Source organism: Punica granatum, unplaced genomic scaffold (genome assembly GCF_007655135.1).
Source record: "Punica granatum isolate Tunisia-2019 unplaced genomic scaffold, ASM765513v2 Contig00342, whole genome shotgun sequence".
Taxonomy (NCBI): Eukaryota; Viridiplantae; Streptophyta; class Magnoliopsida; order Myrtales; family Lythraceae; genus Punica; species Punica granatum.
Genome location: NW_022204291.1, coordinates 8358 through 24617, shown reverse-complemented (window position 1 = coordinate 24617; position 16260 = coordinate 8358). Strand labels below are relative to the sequence as shown.

At 35.2% G+C, this 16260-nt stretch overlaps 1 protein-coding gene across 1 annotated transcript; it reads right to left on the bottom strand.

Annotated features, from left to right (window-relative positions):
• Positions 1-1851: 1851 nt before the first annotated feature.
• Positions 1852-9210, bottom strand: LOC116190179. Its single transcript, XM_031519838.1, has 4 exons — positions 9198-9210; positions 3701-3977; positions 3254-3477; positions 1852-2110 (listed from the first exon to the last, which is right to left on the bottom strand). The coding sequence occupies exons 1-4, from the start codon at positions 9208-9210 to the stop codon at positions 1944-1946; spliced, it is 681 nt and encodes a 226-aa protein (XP_031375698.1). The 3' UTR covers positions 1852-1943.
• Between the last annotated feature and the right edge of the window lie 7050 nt (positions 9211-16260).

Here is a 16260-nt window from a genome sequence, read left to right as displayed (position 1 = left end):
CATGAAAAAAATTACGGTCTAGGCTGATAACCGATACTAGACATTTAATAATTGAGGTTTGGTATTAGTTGATTGATAAGTGGTTTTTCTAACTGGTTTTTGGGCAGAAATAGTGTTTGAATTATTTTCAAAACAATGACTTGGTTAACTTTTGCTGTTGAAAACATGATTTTAATAGTAGTTTAAAGGGCAAATTACATAAATAAAAAAATCTAAATTTTGTAAAATGTCTCAGTTTTGTCCTATATTTTGTTTTGTAACAAAAAAAATCACATGTTTTGAGAATCGTCTCAGATTTGACCTCCTGTTACCATTCTGTTAAGTTTGCCATCTATTTACCTACGTGAACTTCACGGGACCCACAAAGTTTACACATCATCTATTAAACCATATGATTTTTTTTCAATACATACCAAATTTATGATGAAATTGAGATTTTTTTGAAAATTTGAATTTTTTTATTTAACATATCTTATTTGTTTATTAATTTATGTCTGAAGTTAACAGTCCACGTATGCAAAATTGACGGAATTTATAACGGATGTCATTTTTGAGACAATTTAGAAAACTTATGGTTTTTTTTGTTATAAAACAAAATTTAGGACAAAACTGAGATGTTTTACAAAATTTAAGTTTTTTTGTGTATTTTGTCCTAGTTTAAATGGGTGTTCATGAAAACTACTTCTACTTGTTATCTATTTTAAACATTAATTGTAATTTTAGTTATTTCGAATCGTTAAAGCAACACTTTTACAGCTCCCAAAGCATTCCTTATTGATAATTGTTTTAAACATTAATTGTAATTTTAGTTGCTTCGAATTGTTAAAGCAACACTTTTACAACTCCCAAAGCATTCCTTATTGATAATTGTTCTGCTGAAGTTTTCACCCTTGCAAATTTCTAAGAGGAATTCCTTTTACTAATTACAGGGGAAAATGGAGGGCCTGCAGCAATGGAGCAGACAACATGAATCATCAAGTGGCAACAAGCAGCTTCTGCGTGGTCCGTCGCCTGCCATGGGAAGCACGGAAAATATGAGCTCCAAATTGTGTTTCTTCTCCTCTGAAAGAGATGAAGAACATCAAGAGGATGATATCGATCTTAGCCTTAAGCTCTGATGTTCGATATTATGAACATCAAGAGGACAATAACCTTAGGCTACATTAGGTCATCAGGATAGGAGGATTATTGATCTAGAAGGGATGGGATTTCATGGTCCATAACTAGGTTGTTTACTATATATCAAAGTATTGGGATTGGGATGTGAACAAAAATAACCACAATACCCTTGAAATAAATATTTTTGTATTTTTTATTTCTTTCTAAAATATGTATTTTTTTTTTTTTTTTAAAGAAAGAGGCTGAAGATTAGGGCTGGCAATTCGTGTCGTGTCGTGTGTCGTGTCTAAACGGATTCGTGTCATCAAAGTCATAACCCATACACGACACGATTATTAAACGGGTCAGATTTTGCAAACCCGTACACGACACGTTTATATCCGTGTCAACCCGTACACAACACGATTAAACTTGTTTATCGTAACGTGTCATAATAGGTATACGTATACACGACACGATTATAACCGATACCGGATAACACGACCCGTTTATCCGTTCAACCCGTTTACCCGTACACGCCAGCCCTACCCGTGTATCCGTTGAACCCGTGTACTCGTACACGTTAACACGACCCGTTTATCCGTCAACCCGTTTACTCGTACACGTTAACACGACCCGTTTATCCGTTCAACCCGTTTACACGACCTGTTAACGTGACACGGGACACGTTTATCTGAGAAGGAAAAACAGAGGCGACCTCATTGGTCATTGCCGAAAGTGAAAGCCCAAAAATGAAAAACACATCTTTAACATTCATGTTCAATGCTAAAACAGTCAATAACATTCCAGTTCAATGCCCAAAAACACATTTACAGCATTCCTGTTCAAATGTTCAATGCCATAACAATCAATAACATTCCTGTTGCAGTGTCTTGGATGTCGTCTACATCAAGCTCCAAAACATCATCATCTTGGTTTATCGTGGCCATGTGTTTTTCCCTCTCAGAAGATTCCAAGTTCACCTCCAAATTATTTTCTGATGTCATTATTCCTAAAAAAACAGACAATGAGAAACTGATTAACACGAATGGAAAAAAGAACTTATAAATTAAAAGGCAGTCAAAGCAGTCAAACAAGTCGTAGCATGCTGGGTAGTGGGAAACTCAGACTAAAATTATCCAATAACTGAGAAACTCAGACTAAAATTATCCAATAACTCATACTGGAAATGTGCTTTAATCATTCAGACTTAAACACAGATTGGTGATACCTTCCATACCGGACCACCTGAATTCATATAGTCAGAACAGGTAAAACGCATATGCTTGCACTGATTATAAAAATAGAAGATTCATTCTTCACATTGCAGCAGTAAAATTCAAAATATTCACACAAGTATTGCAAAGGAAGGTGTGACTTAGCATAATAACAGAGAAAGAAAGTGAAGAGAGGCCAAACACTTGGCGAAACATGGTGTAGGTTCTTCATGGACAAACAGTATCACAAAAGTGGAACATAAGAGCAGTTGGAATTACTCAGCAAACAAAAACTTTTCCTTCTGTAAAACAAAAAGTTTTCCTTCTGTAATTACTCCCCAAATTCCTCAGCAAACAAGCAGAGCAGCTGGAATTACTCTCGATGATGGAAGCCCAAGCACAGCAACCTCAAAGCATGAAGAGGTCGAGACTTGTTTTTCGAACTATCAGAATAGGATTAAAAAAACCGAGTGAGATGCATTATTAATCTTCATTTTTTTCCTGAATTACAACGAATTAATCATTCCATTGCTTATTGAATCAATTCTATAAATGCATTACGTTTTCATTGAATTCCTTTTTTCCATTACATATCATTCCATTACGTTTTCATCTGGAAAAAAATTGTCTTTCCAGCAACTTCCACTTAAAGATAACAGAAAGAGAAAGGGGGTGATAGGAACAGCCCAAAACAGAGTACACACATAGAGATCGATCCCTGCCTCAAGAGAGATAGAGATCAATCGGGTCGGCAACAGATCGATGAAACGAGCATAAACAGTTGCAAAACAGAGCAGACAGATCAATCAAACGACAGAAACGGTTGCAAAGCAGAGCAGACAGATCGATTAAACGGGCAAAAACAATTGCAAAACAGAGCAGACGAGTCCATTTCAGAGCAGATCGGCAAGGAAGCGTAAAATGGGTAGGATTCTTACCAGAAACAAAAGAGAAAGGCGGAGAGGGAGATTCAAAAGAGGTCCGTTTCTTTGACAGCTTGAGCTTGAGCAGATCGTCGTCGAAGCCTCGACGGGATTCCGAGAAATCTGAGAGAATAATGGAGTTAGGGTTTACAATGGAGGCCGATGGGAGGAACCGAGGAAGAGGAGGACTGCAGTCTTCTGGACACTGGAGGAAGGATAGTTTCGAAATTAGGGTTAGACTTAGACTCAAAGGATAGTTTAGTAAATTCAGTTAGATAAATGGGTAAACGGGTTACACGATTACAAAACACGATTGAACACGTCTAAATAAACAGGTTTAATCGTGTATAATCGGGTTGAACCCGTTTAACCCGATTATCAAAAAATTCCAACCCATACCCGTTTAACTCCGTGTCGTTTCGTGTCGTGTTATCGTGTCGTATCAAAAATTGCCACCCCTACTGAAGATTCGAAGAAGGAGAGAGCGGAGGACCCGGGGGGCGGCGTTGGGCCCCATTGCCCCAAAAATTGTCCCTTTCCCCTTTCTTCGAGTGAAACCGACCCAGTCCAATCAAAGTTTGGTCACAAAGATTGCTAAAGACCTTGATCAGGCCTGTGGTGTTCAGAATCGGTCCATCGCAGCCCCGTTCTTCTTTCTCTCTCTCTTCACTTCTTGAGACGATTGTGTGGGACAGTGAGGCTCCGACTCTAGCCACCACTGCCTTCGACGAGGTAGCCACTAATGATCAACAGAATTAATATGTAATGATAGGATCAATTGCTACAATAGAGTAAGCGAGAGCGTGTTAAAGGAAATGAAAGTATAGAGATTAAGATTGAGCAGAGCGTCTATGATGCGCTTCCGGCATTTTGGATTTTTAAGACTCGGTTTGGAATCAATTATAGTAATACTAAGCAATGGTGCCATTAACTATATTTTTTAGAAAATTAAGGAATTTACCTAAAATGACTTGTATAATCTCATTTTGAATGTACTTAAAAGAGAGTAATCTATTCACAAAGGATTTTAAAATTAAAAATTAAGGTGGTTAGTTTCAAATGACCTGAATTATGACTAAGGTAGTGTTTGATAAATTAAATGTTTAAAAATTAAGCACTTAATTAGTTTAAAGAAATAAATTTATAGGAAGAGGAGAGGGATGATGATGATGAGAAAATGTTTTGTGAGAGAAAAAGAGTATCGATAAGTGAAAATTGACTTATCTTATTAAGTCAAAATTTTTTTACTTACTCATTAAGTAGTTTTAACTCTATGATTAAGTAAATGTGATCATTATCTTTCATTTTTCTCTTTCTTTCATATTCATTTTCCTATGTAACTAACTTTTAAGTACTTATTTCATTAACTTACAAACAAACACAACTTAAGTCTTATTGATATCTCCATGATTTGAATTCTAACATAGAAATTTGCAAGAGTGAAAACTTGAGCACAACAATTATCAATAAGGAATGGTTTGGGAGTTGTAAAAGTGTTACTTTAATGATTCCAAACAAGTAAAATTACAATTAATTTTGAAATAGAAAATAAATAAAACTATTTTTCATGAACACCTATTTAAACTACTATTACAATCATGTTTCCAACAGCAAAAATTAACCAAATCATCGTTTTGAAATAATTCAAGCATTGTTTTTGCCTAAAAACCAGTTAGAAAAAGCATTTATCCATCAACTAATCCCAAACCTCGATTGTTAAATTTCTAGTATCGATTATCGGCTTTGGATGTAATTTTTTTCACGTTCGAAGCACGACCTATTTTTTCAGCTTTCCCTTTTGGCTCTATGTATGATTCTTCTCTATGTTCATGTAAGGAAATCCCTCTTCTACTTTCGCTCTTCTTTATTTCTTCTAACGTACATTTTCTGAATAATGACAAGATCCTAGTTCTATAGCACGAAAGGGAAATGAGGAAAACATGTCTTACTTGTGAAAGAAGCAAATTCATCTCAGTGGATCTCCATGGTTGAACGGAACGTACGTGAGCACTGTAACAGAAATAATTCTGGGGTGCTTCGGGATCTTTAATGCAATGGTGCAACTCGGGCTCCTTTTCCTGCTTTGAGCCCCTAGTAAGCCAATTAATTAAAACCAAGAAAAAGTGAAATCAACATAATAATGTGTAAGTTACTTTTAAGGCAAAACGAAAAAAATCTAGAAGTTTTAATTGGACCAAACCTGTGAACTTGCCTCGGGTCAAAATGAAATCGGGGGCTTGACGGCTCCCTCTACATAGGGAAGACTTGACGGTAATTTACAGGGTGGAGGAGCTCGGAAATCGTTTGCCGGAAAGATTGTCTTCACAATCGGAATCTGTAGAAGTTCCGTTCGTTACATTCATTGGACAGAACTATGGCTATTGTAATTCGCACTTGATTTTATAAGAAGGCAAATGTTGTGATCGTTCATTATATTCATTGGTCCTCTTTAATTTTTTTTGTCCCTCTATTTTTCTAAGCCTCACTGTTTGAGAGGGTTTTAACTCTTTTTTTTTTAATTTAATTTCTTTTATACGAAGTGTTTTTAAAAGGAGTGAATTTGATAAATTTTTATCTTGTTATATCATTCCCCCTTTTTGTTGTGATTTTTTTACTTTCATATATTTTATAGATAGAGATCATATTTGCTTTTCAAAAAAGATTCAAAATATAATTCTTATACATTCTGTATGGTGCATTAGAAATAGCAATTACCACACATAAACTATGAGGTAGCCAAAAAAAAAAAACAATTACCACTAGACATGAGCTCTCAAAAAGTTCGTCTTTACCAGTAGATATTAAGGTAGGTTGTTCAAATTTTTTATTCTTTCATTTTTTTTTCCTTTTTCATAATGCATGTATTAATTTGTTCCTTTGGTTTTTTAATAGATTTTTCATTTTTTTAATTATTACAAATGTAAAAGAATTACGTTCTATTCCATGTAATTCACGGGCTTTATGACTAATATCTATGAAAGCAAGAAAATGGTGGGCTCAGGCCGCCAAATGGCCCTAGAATGCTTAGCTGCTGAATGAAAATTTCTAGCTTTTTTGAGTTTTTTAAATAGAATTTTGAAAATTTTAAAATATATAGATATAGATTTGTACGACCAAGCAGTATTTTGTCAATTTTTGGTTTTCTTCTAATTATTTTAATTTTTATATTCAAAATATTTTTAAAAAATATATTTGTGGGACCTGTCATTATATTCTTAGTTTTCGAGCTTTTTTTTAAAGCGAACTTCTAATTTTTTTTAAACTTTTTAAAAGCATATAAGTATATATTTATGGAGCTGACTGTTATTTTCTCGTGTTTTAAAGATTTTTTAAGAAAAAAATTCAATTTCTTAAAATAAGTAAATGATAGATTTATCGAACTTCTCGTTATTTTAAAATTTTTCAAAATTATAAATATTTTATGAGAAGGTCTAAATAAAGCAAATCACATACATAAGTTTAGAGTTGCTTTTCAAAATACAAATTAGATTATATTTTCATAGATATAATGGCTTATGTATTTACTTTTCCAAAAGCAAATTAGATCATAGTTTTTGTAGATAAGATATATATGATGTATTATTCATATTATATTATGTATAGTATGTTATAAGGTATCACAAAGATATTATATAATCCACCTCAAAGATATTGCTGCCACTAAAGTCCTTTAATTTTGCGTACACACAAGTTTATTGTAGTAAATATACAATTAGACTTTTAGAGTGAGTTTTTCAACTTTTTTGCTTTTTCTCACACATAAATTTTTATAGAATTTTTGAATTCCCCAATTTTATGTGTATGGTTAACATAAGATACAATGTAACACCATAAGAATGTTCATAATATTGAAGAAAAATCTTCATCCTGTTGTGGTCAAATTTTTCTTTTTAATTTTTATGCATGAACTTAACAATATTGAATTTTTTAAGACTTATATTGAGTTCTCTTTTTTATATATTTTTTTCCAATCTTATTTGTGAAATTAAGTTACCATTAATTTCATATATCTAATAATGAAGTATACGGTTATTGATTGTAAATTGCTATTTTCAATAATTAACAACACATAGTTTATATTATGTAATAAAATTAGCAGAAAAAGTGCTCGGGATCCACTACTAGGTTTGTGATAATTCAAATTATTATAACTAGTTGTAACTAATAGGTAGTCTCTGCATAATTTGTGACAACTCTCCATTTTGAACAACTTATCACAAATTGAACTTAATTTATCATGACTTTTGATAATCTCTAGATATTTAATGATCACTATTTATCATAAGTTATGAAAGTCAGTATATTTGGTGCTAACTCCCATTGTGAACAAGTATTTGTGATTGAATTTAGTTTTCACCAATTGTGATAATCTTCTTACATTTTGTGATTTACTAATTATCACAATTGTAATGATTTCGGTACATTTTGTGAAAACTCCTTGTTCTCATCAAGTTATCACTGATTAGATGTAGTAATAGCAATTAGTGATATATTTATACATTTTCTAATAGCACCGCCATTTTCAATAGGCTACCACTGTTGAACTTTGCCATCATGACTCATGATGACTTTATACATGATGACTAGTCATCATTAATTGTAATTAATTCAATACGTATTTATGATAGCTAGCCTCAATAAATTTAGTGCTAACTTACCAAATTGTCGCAGATTGAGCCTTAGTTATCATAAGTTGTGATAATTGTGGTATATTTCACTATAACTCCACTTTAAATAAGTTTACACTAAATAAACTTTAATTATCACAAATTATGATAGGGTAAATTACAAAAAAAAACCCAAATTTTGTAAAAAGTCTCAGTTTTATCCTAAATTTTGTTTTGTAACCGAAAAAACCATAAATTTTTTAAAATATCTCAAAAATGACATCCGTTATAAATTCCGTCAATTTTTGCCTATGTGTGACCTACGTAGACTGTTAAAGGGACCCACCATCAGCAGCAAAAATTGACGAAATTTATAACGGATGTCATTTTTGAGACATTTTAGAAAATCTATGATTTTTTCTGTTACAAAACAAAATTTTGGACAAACTAAAACTTTTTACAAAATTTGGGTTTTTTTTTGTAATTTACCCATTATGGTAATATAAGTTTATTTTTTGATAACTAGTAATCAATATTTTAGTGATAATTTGTCAAGTTATGACAAATTTACATAAAATAATAAAAATAAGGACAAAACATAAGGAAATGCCATGTAAAACGAAGGAAGCTTTTTCGTTGCATGACTTTTTATGTGCCACCAATAAAAATGGAATAAGTGGCATAATGTAATGTTGCCACCTCGCTTTTGAAATCGAAAAAATATATATTCATGGAATACGAAAAGACTAAAATATAATAAATTGACTAAATTGAATAATATTATATTCACTGGCTAAAATCTCTTCTAAGATGAATGACTAATATTGTGATGTTGAGTATAGTTGCTCTGATACTGGCAAGGAAGTGAAATTGAACTATAAATATAACTTGAGAGTGGAGTCATTCTTCACGATTATGGGAACAATTTCGTCCATCGATTGAGGTTGTACTAGTACTTTCGATTATGGATTTGTGAATAATGTTTCGCTTTCTGGATCGTACGATTGAGAATGATTTTGTATTTATACAGAGAGATCACTTTGATTTCACAATTTTCCGTGATGACGTTTATCATGTTGATCGGGAATTACCTCATGTGAAAGTGGAAAGCATAATTTAACCTATGAAACTCAGGTAGATGTTAGAGGTAATGGCAGAGGCACAAAAGTTAATTAGGACATGGTATGCCTTCCAAGGAATGGGGGTGGTTTGGGACAAGACCTTCATATTTGGAATCTTTCTTGCAATATGAAACTCATTGTAGATGCTCATGAAGAGAGCAGGTTTCTTGTGGATAGCTTGGCTACCGACATACCTATCTATACATAATATATAATTGCTGTGACACTCACCTGAGGCCGCCATGTCTATATATCTAAATGAAAAGCCAGAGCAACATGTAGGAGAATGCCACATAAGACGAACATATGCTCAGGTTGAATGACTTTTCAAGTCACAACTAATAAAGATGCTACAAACGGCACAACACAATGACACTACCGCATTTCATGAAAGTCAAAAAGTTTTAACTAATTGAAGTTTTAAAATTCCTAACTCATGGAATTTGAAAAAAGTTTCTAACATTGGATTAGACCTAATCTATTAAATTTACATAAGACTTCTCTTCGTGGAAGAGAGGAGATTCTAGAATTGTTGCAAATTACTTTTACATTTGGACTAAGCCTTTCTTGCTTTCTGATTGGAGCAATCTATTAGCCATAATTTGAAGCACTGGGGTTAAAGTTTGTGACTTCATGGAAAAATGAACTAAAATTTGTCATTTCATGAAGGAAAAAAAACAGCCACATCAACTCCATTAATCATAGTAGTGCCGCCACCTTCTAAATCCATTAAATTATTGATAGTATAGTACATGCAACAACGAGGTGAAAATTCGTGATTTTACAGTAAAACAATAAAAATTTGATAGAACTGAAAAAAAAAATAAAGTTTAATTTTTGTGATGTTATGGGTTATTTTTTTAATTAAAATATAACACCATTTAGCTGAAGACTGAAGTTAGCTAGGAATGAATAGGAAATTAAATTGATAAGATTACGAATAGGTTACACTCAATTTCAAGGGGAAAAAAAAGGTTCGACTCAATTAAATTCAAGAGAGGTCATCAGAGAAATCATGGAGAGCCATGGATATAAAAAATATTGGATGATCGAGAAAGATGATGTAGCACACGCTCTTCTTGAAAATTAAGATGCTGCAAGTTTAATTCCGTAGTGAAATTATTGGTGCCCTTTATTAATCATTAAGTTTTTTATTTTGTTGTAATTCAAGAAAAATATTGCATGAGCCAAAAAAATGCACTAATGAAAGTAATGACAATAAGGACATGATTAAAGAGAACATTAGGAAATGTAATCCGAGGTAGGGCCGACAGTATTTGACATGAAACGATAACACCACATGGATACGACACAGAGTTAAGCGAGTTTGGGTTAAAACTAAATGTGTTTTATGTCTAAATAAGTCAAACCTGTTTAGACATTATAAATAAACGTATTTAAATGTGTTCAACTCTTATAACCCGTTTAGACACAATTAGAACAGTTTATATTATGTGTTATTGTGTTAATAAATTTGTTTTACATATTATATCAATTTATAGGAGAATGTACACTAAAATCATCTAAATTTGTTTATATAAATTACCCATTTATGGTGCTTTTATCATATCAATCGTGTAGTAACGTATAATTAAAGTTAATAGTGTTCTATCATGTAGGTATAATATGTACCTAATAGTAATTGTGTCATATCGTATAGGTAAATATACAAACACATTTAGACACGCTTAGTTAAACGGATTAGACGTATCGTATCATTGTCAACTCGTAATTAAACGTATCGTGTTCGTGTTTGGCAATCTTGACACGTGTTTTGTTCGGGTTTAGAGTTTTTTTACACGAACCTATTTAGACACGACTTGTTTAAACACGATAAGATAGATATTGCCCGTTTAATCCCCTCTAAAGTCCAACCACTCCCTCTCCAAGACCATCTCCAGTCAGTCTCCATATGCCGTCTCTCTCTGCCACATGGAGTTGTGCCGAAGAAAAAGCAACTAGAGACTTCTGCAACGTGGCTAGAGACGTCTCTATGCAGAGACTTCCCTCCTCTGCCAAGAGACGTCTCTCGGTCGAGAAACATCATTTATTGTCACGCGACAATTGCTGTCATCTTTTTTTCTTAAAAAAAAGGATTAAAAAAAATAGAAAAATGAGTCCAAATCAAAGACTTGAATTCAAGATTTGCATTGGAACAAGTGTCTATTTTTCTTTAAAATTTATCTCTATGTGACGTGACGCCTATCTCTCCTTTCCTTTCTCTCTATCTCGGTCTCTGGCTCTTACTCTCGTCTTCGGCAATGAATCAGTGAGCTCTCTCTCTCTCTTTCTCTTTTGTATGTGTGTGAAAAAAAGAGAGTAAATAGGCAATTTCGTTCCTGACTTTCGCACGTTGCATCAACTTCGTCATTGACTTATTTTTTACATCAATTTCATCCCCGACTTTGCACGATTACATTAAATTAGTCTCTGACTTTGCACGGTTACTTCAATTTAGTCCCTAACATTTGCAGCACAAGTCCCTGAGTTTTGGCGTTACATCAGATCGATCACCGGTTACATCAATCTAGTCCAAGTGGCTGAGGGATAGACGGCATCATTGTTCCGTTAATTTCTTAAGGGACTGAATTGATGTAACGCGTGGGAAAATTGATGTAACATAGAAATTAAATGATGTTCGTTACATCACTTACATCCTTAATGTTGATTGCATCATCCTTCCCCCTCCCTTTTCCCGCCTGTTTGAAGACGTTTCATCTTCTTCCTCTGCTTTCTCTCTCTCTCTCTCTCTCTCTCTATCTGTCTCTCTCGCCCTGTGCATTGTCTTTCTTCAAGTGCGAAACGCATAATCTCCAAGTTCCAGTGAGATGATCATCAAGATAAGGCTCAAACGAGCACTATGGAAGACGATAACCACAAGTTTGTCTGTATACTCAAGTAACTTTCGCTGTCTGTGTTTTTCGGTGAAATGTGGGTTTTAAAATGAACAGATTTTTTAGGGGTTTTGATCATCAGCACACATGCTTCCTAAAGTGTTGTTGGTCTGTCAGGATTTAGGTTCATGTTTTGACATTGCTGGGTATGTGCATTTCATAAAGATGATATTTTGGTGGGTTGATCATGCTGTAATGTGGTGAAATTTGCATGTCTTGGTGTATGTGGTGTTTGTACATGTTAAAAATGATTTCTTTTCACAATGGCTTTCTGAAAACACAAGAAAATCTTTGTTTTTTTTTTTTTTACAGTTTGCACCTGTGGAAAACAGTCGATGTTTATCTGCATCATGGAGGGAAGTTTGTTGGGGAACCCAAGGTGGGTTATAAGGGTGGTGATGTAAACATCATAAAAAATGTAGATGTAGATACAATCACAGCAGTTGGGGTCTGTGATTTGCTGCTTGATGTCTATAAAACTGCACCCACTAGCTGCCATTATAAGAATCCTACATTTAAGACATTTGATTTGGCCATAAACAATTTCGAGTCTGACCTTAATGCTAGATACTTGATCAGTGTCTTGCAAGATTAGACTGATCTCCACTTGTACTATGAGCATAGCCAAGTGGATGATCCTTTAGAATTCAATGAAGAGGAGATTAGGGAGTTGGAGAGGGTTGAGGCTACGAGAAGGGAGCAAGAAGCTGAACTGAAGAGAAAGCAAGAAGAGATTGAAAGGATAGAACAAGAAGCTACAGAGAAGAGGAGACAGGAAGAGGAGATGGAAGGGATGGGGCCAAAAGTAAAGGACTGGGATGAGGAAGATGATGATATGGATTTTGAGCAGTCCACTCAGCCTGGTCTTGAGGAGATGCAATGTGTCAATGCTATTGTAGAAGCAAGCCAAGTAAGAACTAGGAAGAATTCTGCTGTTGTGAAGAAGAGAAAGCAGAAGGAGAAGGGTAAGGAGAAAGTCCAAGAGGTCTCAAAACACAAGAGGCCGAGTTACAAAAGCAAGGACAGGTTTAAGATGACGATACAACAAATGTTGTAGCTGATCATGATGATACAATATCTGCATCTCCTACAAGTCCACCAGCAAATGTAGTTGATGATGTTGAGGAGACACCAATTATGGATGACAGGCTATTTGATGGCTATAAAAGTGAAGAACTGGAGTTATTGGCTGGGGATTCAGATAAGGAAAATGATAAGTTTCCAATGTATAATGCTGAAGACAATCGAACTGAGGAAATTACTGTTGGAATGGAGTTTGAAAATCTTGATGTCTCAAGATAGCTGTGAGAAACACCAACATTGCAGTGGGGAGGGAAGTGAATTTTATGAAAAATGATAAGGTAAGAGTAAGGGCATACTGTGTTGAGAAGAGGGAGGACCATGGCTGCCAATGAAAAATATATTGTGTATTGAATAAAAAGACAAACACCTATCAAGTGATGACATATGATCATGAGCACACTTGTGGAAGAAGGATCGAGAACAAGCTGACAACAAGTGAGTGGGTTGCAGAAAAGTTAATTCCCAGGTTGAGGACCCGGCTAAACATGTCTGCACAGCAGGTATTTGAGTTCTTCATTTACACTTACGAGGTGAAATTGCATGATGCAATGGTTTTCAGGGCCACCAGGCAGGCTAAGCAAAAGTGTGAAGGTGAAGAAAGGGAGCAGTATGCAATGCTGAGAGATTTTGCCCATGAGATTTTAAGATCCAATCCTGGTTCGACTGTATTATTGCAAGTCCAACTAGAGACACATGAACTTGAGAGGCTATACATTTGCTTAGAAGTATGTAAGAGGGGCTTCCAAGAAGGCTATAGACCCATCATTGGGTTATATGGATGCTTCATAAAGGGTTATTATGGTGGCAAACTTCTTTCAGCAGTAAGCCAGGATGGAAACAATTCATTCTTTATCATTGCATATGCTGTAGTTGAAGTGGAGTGCATAAAAAGCTAGAAATAGTTTCTTCAGAACCTCATCTCTGATTTGGGAGATCCAATAGATAAGAAATATACTTTCATTTCTGACATGCAAAAGGTGAGTTCAATGAATGTGTATTGCATTGTTGCATCAGTTACATCCTTAAAAATTGTGTATTGATTGTCTTTTTGAACATTGCAGGGGTTGGATGCTGCAATCAAAGAAGTATGTGATGATGCACCCCACATATTTTGCAACAAGCATATTTGGGCAAACTTGACCTAGCATGCTAAGTGCAATGGTGGTGAACTGCGGAGAGCATTCTGGAATTGTGCCAAAGCAACAATTCCACAAAGGTTCACGCAGTGCATGAATGCTCTTCGAAGGATCAACCAAACAGTAGTAGAATATATAGGGACAATTGATCCAAGCAGATGGTCAAGGTTGGCTTTTGATACTGTTTGTAAGAATGATGCACTAACCAGCAATATGTGTGAACAATTCAATAAAGAATTGTTAAAAGAGAGGGGTAAACCTATATTAACCATAGTTGAAGGGGTGAAAGAGTACATCATAAGGAAGAAGATAAGATGCCAGACTTTATTAGCCAGATATAATGGATTTCTTTGCCCCAAAGTTCAGGCAAGATTAGAGGAACACAGGAAGAACTCTAATGGCTGGGTTCCATTGTGGGCGGGAGATCCTCACATGTCACAATTTGAGGTAACATGCCCACCATTCTCTAAGTGTGCTGTTGATATGAGGGTGCATAGTTGTTCTTGTAGAGTATGAGATTTGACTGGCATACCATGCAAGCATGCCATTGTTGCCATGTTGTACAATAGCCAGAGGCTAGAGGAGTTTGTCAATCCTCTCTAAAGGAAAGAAGTCACATATAAAACTTATGAACCCTTCATACATCCTATCAGTGGCCAAGATTATTGGGAGAGGACTCCTAATGACCATGTCCTTCCTCCAAAGATGAAGAGACAACCAGGAAGACCCAAGAAGCAGAGGAAGAAGGCTCTAGAGGATAAGGCTAACCCTCACAAATTAAAGAGACAGTTGAATGATCCAAGGTGTGGCAGGTGTGGAGAAATGGGGCACACCAAGAGAAACTGTATTGGACAACCAGTTGCTAAGGGGGAAAAGGACAGGCATGGTGCTTCTACTTCAGGTGGTGCTCCGAGTGGCTCTGGGCTAGCTGAAGTAGAGAATCTGAATGTTCAAGTAAAAAGGAATGAGAATATGGAAGGTACAGCAGAAGAAATGAATATATCACAAGAATCTGTTCCACCCCAACTATCACAGCCATCTCAGTTTGGTCTATCTGATGCACAACCATCACAGGTACTTTTGCTTTCATTTGTACATTTGAATTTTTATAAATGCTGTGAATTAATTCACTCTCCTTAATATCATGTATAGGTTTATCAGATTCCCACATTTGCTGAGGCTTCCTTTTTCCAACCAATGACAGCCCCTCCACTGAGCCCCCCTCTAGTGAGGCCCCCTCCAGTTAGGCCCCATCACACTCCCATCACATCACACACCATGGAAGCTGCAAGTTCTGGAACTGCTGCTAGGTTTGCAACATATTTCCAACCAAGGGGACCTCCACCTAACTGAACTGCAGATTGCAGAAGCTCATCATTTTGGGTTGGATACATGTTACATTGCCAAAGATATTGCCTCTGTCTATACCTTTTATGTAGGCATTTTTGGCAAACTAGCCATTTTGGTGTAGAAGATGGGTTGTTGCTTTGCCCCGTATCTTTTGTGTAACCATTTTTATCTATAATAATAATATAGTCATTTTTCTAATTTCATTTCATTTTGATAAGTTTTTTCCTTCATTCCATTTGCAATCCATTTGCTTTAAACCATCTAGTAGGCGAAGATGGCTTTGTTTCGTTTGGGGAAGGAGGAAGGAAGGTGGGAGTCCAGTTCACTGTGTAAAAAATGGTGCAGGGACTAAATTGATGTAGCAAATGGGCGAGAGTTTTAGTTAGATCTATTAAAAAATGTTCCAGGGAATAAATTGATGTAGCAAATGGGCGAGAGTTTAGTTAGATCTGTTAAAAAATGGTCGAGGGACTAATTTGATGTAGCACGAGGATCAAATTGATATAACATTTTTCACTGTTTAACACCGTAACCATTAAAACTTAACGGTGAGACCAAATTGATGTAGTAAGGGACCAAATTGATGTCGCATTAGGATCAGATCGATGCATCCACCCCAAAAAAGGATCAAATTGATGCAACAGTACTACTAACTGATGTAATTGCGTAAAGTCAGGGACTAAATTGATGTAACCGTGCAAAGTGAATGACCAATTTGATGTAACCTTCAAGTTAGGGACTAAATTGATGCAAATGTGTAAAGTCAGGGTCGAAATTGATGTAAATGTATAAAGTCAGGGACGAAATTGACGCAACTTGCAAAAATCAGGA

Excerpts from the sequence above, each read along its gene's own strand:
- LOC116190179 (XM_031519838.1), bottom strand. Across the intron at positions 3,478-3,700 it reads TCTCCTTCTTCGAATCTTCA|TCTAACCCTAATTTCGAAAC; the intron begins GTAGGGGTGGCA and ends TTTGAGTCTAAG. Across the intron at positions 2,111-3,253 it reads GCCTTTCTCTTTTGTTTCTG|GAATAATGACATCAGAAAAT; the intron begins GTAAGAATCCTA and ends CTGTTTTTTTAG.